Source organism: Morus notabilis, unplaced genomic scaffold (assembly GCF_000414095.1).
Source record: "Morus notabilis unplaced genomic scaffold, ASM41409v2 Scaffold2235, whole genome shotgun sequence".
Classification (NCBI taxonomy): domain Eukaryota; kingdom Viridiplantae; phylum Streptophyta; class Magnoliopsida; order Rosales; family Moraceae; genus Morus; species Morus notabilis.
Genome location: NW_010360708.1, coordinates 298,177 through 307,297, shown reverse-complemented (window position 1 = coordinate 307,297; position 9,121 = coordinate 298,177). Strand labels below are relative to the sequence as shown.

General features: G+C 35.5%; 2 protein-coding genes across 7 annotated transcripts; one reads left to right on the top strand and one right to left on the bottom strand.

Moving 5' to 3' along the window:
• Positions 1 to 34: 34 nt before the first annotated feature.
• Positions 35 to 4,430, top strand: LOC21394189. 6 transcript variants are annotated; one of them, XM_024164903.1, is made up of 11 exons: positions 35 to 163; positions 363 to 431; positions 1,031 to 1,092; positions 1,264 to 1,384; positions 1,476 to 1,719; positions 1,945 to 2,049; positions 2,247 to 2,411; positions 2,816 to 2,865; positions 2,963 to 3,060; positions 3,220 to 3,504; positions 3,760 to 4,430. In XM_024164903.1, exons 3-11 carry the CDS (start codon positions 1,045 to 1,047, stop codon positions 4,267 to 4,269), a joined length of 1,626 nt encoding a protein of 541 aa, XP_024020671.1. In that variant the 5' UTR covers positions 35 to 163; positions 363 to 431; positions 1,031 to 1,044; the 3' UTR covers positions 4,270 to 4,430. The 6 variants fall into 6 exon arrangements, with proteins under 6 accessions (XP_024020671.1, XP_024020669.1, XP_024020672.1 ...); XM_024164901.1 differs by having other exon boundaries at positions 335 to 431; XM_024164904.1 differs by having other exon boundaries at positions 35 to 167.
• Positions 4,431 to 4,899: 469 nt separating this feature from the next.
• On the bottom strand, positions 4,900 to 7,038 carry LOC21394188. Its single transcript, XM_024164920.1, has 3 exons — positions 6,776 to 7,038; positions 6,165 to 6,338; positions 4,900 to 5,568 (listed from the first exon to the last, which is right to left on the bottom strand). The coding sequence occupies exons 1-3, from the start codon at positions 6,948 to 6,950 to the stop codon at positions 5,522 to 5,524; spliced, it is 396 nt and encodes a 131-aa protein (XP_024020688.1). The 5' UTR covers positions 6,951 to 7,038; the 3' UTR covers positions 4,900 to 5,521.
• Positions 7,039 to 9,121: the final 2,083 nt, after the last annotated feature.

Genomic DNA, 9,121 nt, shown 5'->3' with positions numbered 1-9,121 from the left:
TTTTTTTTTTTTTGTTCTTGCAGCTATTGCTAAAGAGACCATTTCTTGTGCGTCAGAGAAGATATAGGAGCTAACAAAAAAAAAAAAAAATAAAGCAAAGTGGATAATGATCATCTATTGCTCCACTCCCATCCCCATGATCAGCTTTCTTTTTGCTTACTCGGTGGGTAATAATATTCTCTCACTAACACTTCTTTTACTTTCTTTGCTTCCTTCCTTGCTTGTTTGCTTTGAAATTTAAAAACTTTCTTGGAAAATGGGGTTGTAGATTTTTCCCTTCTTGTCCCCCTTTTCCCGCTATAAATTCGAATTCGCTTTTGTTTTGTCTCTACAGAGTAAACCTGTTTCTGGGTTTTTGGCAGATTTCATTCAAGTTCTCACAGTTTGTCGGCCGGGACTTCGAAGTTCAAAGTTGGGAACTTTACATCAGTGTATGAAATATTGCAATCCACTCTCTGATTAATTGGTTTCAAGTTTTTTTTCCCCCTTTTCTTTTTTGTAATTTAAGTGAAATGTGTTTAGATCAGTAAGTCCGACGCTTGATTTTCTCTTTGCATTTTGATTTTCTTACCTCAATTGGGTTCTTGTATTTTCGTTTTATTCGATTGTTTATGAATTGCGAGCATCAGATTTTAATTTTTCTTTCCCATTACTCTGCTGATGCAAGCTTAAAGCGTTGGAGACAATATATTGGACCAAGTCTGATTCTCAAGTTTTCAAAATATTTTGACTTATTCTAGCGGTCAATAGTCTTCAAATGTTATTCTCTTTTGAAGATCCGATGGCTGTGAGTGTGGAAAATACTGATGTTTTTGTTTGTGAGCTGCCCATTTCTTTTGGAGGTAGTTTCTCTCTATTCATGAAAAAATAAAAAGCAAATAAAAAATTGTCCGACAGTTTTTGTTCCCCTTAAGTTTTCTTAGACATTAAGAGTTACAAAAACAATGGAAAATGAGCTAGGCAATAGTTTCTCTTTTTGTTTCGGCGATTTCCTAGTAATATAATGAAATTTTCTGTTGTGTGATTCTAGGATTGGAAGAATAAATGGGACATGTATATTTCAGGAATGAGATATCTGAAATCCCTTCAACTGTAAGTACTGAAACTGCACGATCATTCCTAATTCCTTAGAAATCTCAAGGGCATGCCTTTAGTTTTATATTGTTTTTATATCTTTATGATGAATATACAAGTTTGTGGATTTCCTGGTTTGATTTGATTATTGCTTGGTGATTTTAGTTCTAACACCGGTCCTTGCATCAGGCCCATGGCAATGCTGTGAAAAATACAAACATTATTGAATTTGGCTCATCAATGGACGACATTTTCAACTGTCTGTTGACATTGGCTAGTTATATAGGCCATCAATTTATTACATTTATCGGTGAGCTCTCTACTTTATTTCTTAGTACTGTTCGCAACATATCGCTCTTTAAACCGTTAGATCAATTTACTTCTTCATGATGTTATTGCAGAGGATCTTGTGCTCAGAGATCTTAATAGTTGCTCAGAGAATTTAGTGGTCAATTCTAATGAACAAGACCCAAGATCTTCTTCAGAAGGTTGTTCATCATCATCTCTACCTTGTATTGACTGTACATGTCTCAGAATCTGTGAAAGAAGATACCAAGAACCCACAGAAGAATTGTCTGTAGATACAAGATCTCTGATTATAAAAACCATTGATTTTTATGCAGGTCCCCTTTTCATTTTTCAAGGGTAATTAATCTTTTTTCCCCCCTTAAAAATCTGTGATATGATGCTAAAGTTAAGGGATTTTCCCGCGCACAAAAATTCAATCTTCTTGGTTTATTCTACAATGAATGGGAGTTACTTAAATCTTGACTGACCAAGATGAATCGTTCAATCTTCTTGGTTTATTGTGTTGTTGGTGTAAGCCTTGAATGCGTTAGCAGATTTTATTTAGATGTTCGCCAGCTGCAGGTTGGTGTTCCCGTTGTACGGATTACAGTTTGCCTGGAGGTTGACAATATCGTCTTGCAGATGCTATTTCTCTTACATCAGATGTGTTCAAAGCCAAATTTGTAGGTAAAAGAAGTATGGTTTCAAACTTGTTGTTTAGACCCCCATTGAAGATCTCATGCAACTAAGCATTTTTCAGCTTCTGAAGTAGTGAAAAGTTTTTGCTTTATGCCTCATTTGTATAGCAAGTTCTTTGCTTTTGCATAACGATGTCGCTTAATTTAGGTTCTCATGGGTCATTTTTGCTATTTTCGCATCTTCAGCATCATATCTCGAGTACGGAAAACATTGCGTGGTTCTTCTGATGATATTGGATGGTTGCAGCAGACTCCAGGGATGCCTTTTTTTTGGTGGTTGCGGCAAACGCCAGGAATGCCTTCCGTGAAGGATGGCACAGCAAGATTCTTGGAGTTACTTGCAGAAATAAGGTAGCCAACTTATTTGATAGTTTTCCGTTATCCTTAATTATTGTGTCAATGAACGGGCTTAACTACTCAGTTTAATTCCTATGGAGTTAGCTTTTTTGTTTTGATCAACACTGTATCTACGCTGAAGTTTTGTCCAAAGATAGCCTAATTTTGGTTGCTAGTACATGCATTTTGTGGTTAAATGGTCTTAAATGATATGGTGAGACTCCACCAAATCCCATGTTTATGCACTCGTTCATCAGAATTCATTATTGTATTCCTCTTGTAATATAAAGGGTATTCTTCTTTGACTTAATTATTTCTATTCACCAGTTCTGTTTAAAAACTGATCATATGTTCTCTCTAGCTGTTTATCTTTGATCTCTGAATCTTATTACTCGTACTTTTATCGGTTTTTACTACAGGAACGGAGAGCACACACTTCCCAACTCATATGTTTACCTACTAATTCCCGGTATAAGAGTGATCCCTTTGTCTTCAAACTCAATGTGATTTTGTTTTGTTTACTGGAGATGTAGCATTATTAATTAGTAATTACTCTGATTTTCCAGGCCTTTTTAGTAATCATGGTCCGTTGTACTTCGTCGGAACTAAACGGTTCTTTTCGAAGATGGGTCTAGCTTGCCATATTGCAAAAATCCACAGTGAGGTGTTAAATGATTACTCCCCAATAACTAAGATTTGTAACATTGGTGAAACTTTTCCTTTCTACATTTTTGTTTCGAAGTAATTTTTTCATACGGCTCGACTATATGTAAAATAGGAATTAATATTTGTCTAAATTCCCTTTATATTTTCTTGTATGAAGGCATCGGTGGAACACAATGCCTGGGAACTTAAGCAATATATTGAAGAGCTCTATTGGGGAGCTGGCAAGCCTGTGATGCTGCTAGGGCACAGCAAAGGTGGGGTTGATGCCGCAGCCGCACTGTCGATGTACTGGACTGATTTGAAAGACAAAGTCGCTGGTCTGGCATTGGTACAAAGCCCATATGGTGGCACCCCCATTGCTTCTGATACGCTCCGCGAAGGCCAGATTGCTGATAAGGAAACTAGGAGGATTATGGAGCTTTTAATCTGCAAGTTGATCAAGGTAACAATTTTTTCAACTCACACGTATTGATGCTTAAGTTAGTTTTTTTTTTTTGAATCGACAATATCTTGCTTGAATCGGCAAACTCATGAAGGATCTTGCTAATATTATGTTCAAATTCTATGATCTTACATCCTTACAGTAATTTCTTACACTTGCATTAAAACCCTTTTTTTTGGTGGGGGGGAGAGATATTACAGTGTCTGAGTTTCCATATATTATCTTTCTTTTCTCATGCAAGTCTAACCATTATAGGGTGACATACGGGCATTGGAGGACCTTACATACGAGAAGCGGAAGGAGTTCATCATGAAGTACAAACTCCCAGAAGAAGTCCCTCTCATCTCCTTCCACTCTGAAGCAAGTATTGCCCCGGGAGTCCTAGCAACCATGACCCACATAGCTCATGCAGAACTGCCCTGGCTTCCCCTCCTGAAGTTCGAAAATGAGGATTACGAAGATATTTCTCGAGCAGGACGTCAGGTGCCTGTGGTGATGCCTATATCTGCAGCCATGGCATTGTGTGCGCTCCACCTGCAGCTCCGGTATGGCGAGAAGAGTGACGGGTTAGTGACATGCCGTGATGCTGAAGTTCCGGGCTCGGTTGTTGTCAAACCAGATAGGAAGCTTGATCATGCCTGGATGGTTTACTCTTCATCAAAGAAGAATCCTTCAGAGCCGGATGCTTGTGAAATGTGTGAGGCTCTCCTGACTCTACTTGTGGAGATTGGGAAGACAAAGCAAGAAGAAATGGGAAAAACTTGAGCACCTAAAAATACTTAAAAGAAAAGCTTTTTCTTTCTTTCTTGTTAGCATCTAAATTGTTTTTCACTGTTCAAGCAAAAACAGAGAACAATGGTTTTGCACTCCTGTTTACGCGGATACTTAATTCGTCCAACGCAAACATTGGAAGCAATTCTTTTTTATTTCCATATGTACCACGTTCTTTTCATATTAAAGTTTTTTCAGCGTACATCTGGTGCGTGCCATTTTCACTCAAATGACGATTGGAGCTTTCTAACCTACTATAGTAATGTATGTTTCTGAACGTTAGATTTAATAAAAAACTACATCAAATTAAGACAAGTAAAACTTAGAACTTGATACAGATCAGATGCCTCAAAACAGCGTTAGACCGTTGAATCCTTAATGATAATTTAGCAACAATGTGATACTGAAATGCAAACATGGAATAACCTGCTACGATGACATGTCAAAAAATAAAATAAAATAATAATACCAAAGCTTACTAACGAGCAGTCAAGTAATGGACCTTCACGTGCTCACTCTTCACTCGGCACCAGATAGGGCCGTTTTAAAAGAGGTTTTACACAAATACCACAATCATTGATTGATTTTTGCCACGAAAAGAGTATTTTTCGTTTGCTGAAAATGCCACATCTACAGATTTGAAATGTTAAAAATGCCCATCGACTTTGTATACGTCACTCGTTCCCGCAAATCATTCATCGTAGTCGTGCCTTCCACAATGGGGATCAGATACCAATTGTCACCGCGTTATTTTGATCACAAATTTTCACCCTCACAATGGCAGCAGGGTCACTCACCTCACTCAGCCAAACCCAACATGAACCGGCTCAAAGGGGCTAAAGAACGACAACCAAAGACAACACGAATAAACAAGCACACATCAAGTTATGGGAACCAATCCCAACCTTTACAACAATAAACAAAGAATTCGCTACAGCGCAACATGCATACTCCATCTTCTTCGACAAGGTTTGCAAGTGCAAGACACCTTAGTTTTCCAAGCATTTCATTGGATTCAATTTTTCTACCTTTGAGCATCAATCATTGCATACAATGATTATAGGTCTTTCATGTCTTTATGTTTAGTCACTACAAAAGGTTTTATTTACAGAGAGAGGAAACTCCATTGTTATAAAATCATGGAAACAGTCATAATCCAAGAGGTATTAAAGTGTTGGCATTAAGAGGTGAAACTTGAAGACTCAAAACAAGCTAATTCGTTGTTCATGAACCCCAGTACAAAGTTCTATTTTCCAGAAAGTTGGTGTTCTGAACTCTGTGTGGCTGAAATCTCTGCAAAATTTATGCACATCTTTACTAAAAGAGAGCCTTAAAGCAACACACAAATCAAAATATAGAATAAATGTAGAAGCAACGACATGATCAAAGACAAACATTACAGAATTTTAAGAACAAAACCAGATAAATATATTGGCTGGAACTATACCCTGGAGCACACATTAGCAACAATTTCTAACGAAAAATAAAAGCTTGTCGCCATTGGTTGTCTTTTCTAACAAAGAAACATGTATTACTAGAGAAATTCACAAAACAAAACCAAAAAAAAAACAGAGAGAGAGAGAGAGAGTCCCTAGAACAACAATAGGGAATAGCAAGACTTACAACAGCACACAGAAATCAAGCTTCATTAACCGGCAAAACCATAAGAACATTTAATTCCTATTAATCTAATGCAATCTTAGAATCACGATACACTCGCAAGCGAATGTCGGTAACTACAGGTTCAGAAGTTGCAAAACTATCAAAATGCTTATGCTTAGAGTAAGTTAAATCATGATATGAAATCAAAGTAATTGTATAAAATCAAAGTAATTGTATAAAATTATAACAAATGAGAAATAACAGAGTTTAGGAAGAAATATAAGTACCATCATGTAGAATGGTTTGACTTTGAGAGAGCATGCGGTCCATATTATCAAGTCTTCGGTGTATGGATTTGAGAAGTGAATTCAATGTTGAAACTCTCTTTCTAACACTCGAAACCTTCCCAGCATACTGCACTATAAATGGCACTGGCGCATCTTCCAGCAGCTGATCCAGTTCTGCCAAAATTCCATTATCACTTCATTCATCACTGATAAACCGGTAATTTGCTTATCGAAATTGATTAGTTACTAACTGATATTGATTAATCAGTAATAAATCATTGACTTAATCAGTGATAAACTAAGGTGAATTAAAAAAAAAAAGAGCCATTTTATTATAGTCCCAAATCCCGAAATTTAATCCGAGAATAAAACAGCCTAACCAATTATGAGATATATACTACACTCGGTAGAAAGATATGACTAGAACTATAAGAAAACAAGATTAAACATAAAAGAAAGTTAATCAATTATATAATAATCTGATCATTATTGTATATGGGCAAATGGGTTGTGGCCAAATTACACATCAAAAGCAAAGAAATCGAAATTGAAAGCCCAAAACTTGGATTGAAATTTGAATGAAAAAGGGCAAAAATGAAAAGGAAACTTACCACGGGTGAGACGATCGAGAGAAGACGATAAGTAGTGTTGGCTTCTGAGAGCGTCCTCGGCTTTGGAATCGTAGTCTTTCATCAGAGTGCTCACCATAGAACTCAGCCCATTTGCCACGACGTCGTTTTGCTGCTTCTCTGTCTCTGTCTCTGTCTTTGAATCTGCCATTTCCATTCTGTAATTTCCAACAATGACTGAGAATTGAGAAGAGATTGCCAAACTCAAGTATGACGAATTTTCAATTTTCTAAAAGCGAAATACCCAAAACACCGCACGTGTTTTTGTCAAAACATCATTCTGCCTCTTTTATTATAGTGACTGTTGGGAAAGAAAAATAAATTGAAATAAAAATAATAAAAAAATAGATAAGATAAAGATTTAAGTGATTCAAAAAAAATTTTATATCTACAAAAAATAAAAAAAAATTCATTAATAGTTTTAAGTTACACACTCAGTAAATTTTTTCACTTTCTCTCTCTACCCAAAATACCTTACACCATTGTTAATTTCTCTCCTCACTTTTTTCTCTCTTATAAGGAGGCACTATGTCTCTATATTTATCTGAATACACATAAAATTTTACACAAAATATTTATTTATAAACTTTTAATAACTATCGTCTAAAAATAAAAAATAAGTACTTATCCCAAAAAAAACACAAAATTGTTATACTTTTAAAAATAATTTAAGTTACTTACCCAACAATGGCCAATATACAGTAGGAAGGCCTGTGAGGGAGGGTAAAGGGTTGTATGGATTTGAACTTAAACGATCTGTGGTTTTTAATATTAAATTTTTTTTTTTTTTTTTTTTTTTTTTTTTTTTGAAACTTTAAGTCGGAGGATTTGAAATTGATACATTATGTGTGAATTTACCACTAAGTTATTCTGTAACTTGCTACTATTTTGAACGATCTATTTTGATACCACGTTTTCGTTATAATTGATAACAAAAGGATATAATGGAAATGTCGAAACCTATAAGCATCATTTTTAAGTGGGGGTGTTAGAAATCAATGATTTAGTGAAAATCATCACCTAAAAGTTAAGAATACTCATGTTAGATCATCAAGAATTAAGAAATTTGTAAGCGGAAGCGTACCTGAATCCATATTGATTGATTTTTCTCTAGAGTCGTGCAGTTTACCTTCCAGATCAACATGTTTTCCTAGATAATCCTTTAACTTTCTCTCTGTACTCTTTCTGATGATGGGATGTCAAAAGGAATGAAATGTTACGTGTGATCTAGAGACTATAACTGTCATTTATTGATAACTTCCCGGTTATCTTTTAGTATTTTTATTTTAGCCCATCATAAAAATAGAAATTACTCTTAAATCTCTACACATTAAAGACTCACACCCTATTAGATACATTAAAATCCAAAATACTCAAACCTTAGTAGATCACTTTTAATTGGGTTTAAGCTTATATGACAGCCCGCAACACATAGTTATTCACATATAAGCTCAACGTTGGATTAAGGATCCAACAGGGGGTGTATACAAACATAGGGTCCGTTTAATTCGTTAATTCGAGTTGAGATGTGATTTTATGTGAGAGTTTTTTTATTGTAGTAAAAAAGTTAAATGTGACTGTTTCTGAGAACTTTTTACTATAGTAAAACTCGAATTTTAAACTCAAATCAGTGAAATGAACAAGATCGCAAACATGAAATGGTATTATTAATCTTATGAATATGGACATAACTAGAAGAGTTAGGATAACCTTTTTTTGGTACGGAGAGAGAGTGGTTCCGCATCTTGCAGCTATTAACTATGGTACTTCCCAGCAGACTTTAGTCACCAGAGCAATTACTGATGTCATTAACTTCCTACTAAACGCTAATAAATTATAGTTTCCAGAACAGTAAATTAACAGCCGAAAAGAATAACAGAGTAATAAAGCCCTTCATAACTGTCAACTAGAGTTCATCCAGAGAAAGGCCTTAACTTTTCACCTAAACGAAAGGATAGAGAGAGAGAGAGAGAGAGATGGCCTTATTGAAGCTGAAATCCTCCATTGAAAGTGGTAGGCAGATTAATAGTGGAAAGAGAGTAATTAAGCAATGCAGTTCCTCATTTAAACTCATGTAGTACTCCAGTAGTACCAGTAGTACGGACGTCGGTCTGAATATGTAATCATTCTGTTTTTTTCCCCCCCTACTTTATTTGCTATCTTTGACTAATTGACTTTATTTCTTATTTGAAGGAATGTCGAGAAAATAAGAGCTCAAAGTTACTTATATTCGTTTTATTAGTACATTTTTCTTTATAGACCATAGCCCTGTTCATTCTTAGGTTGGTTTGGGGTATGATTTTTTATTCTTTTATTTTAAAAGGTGCA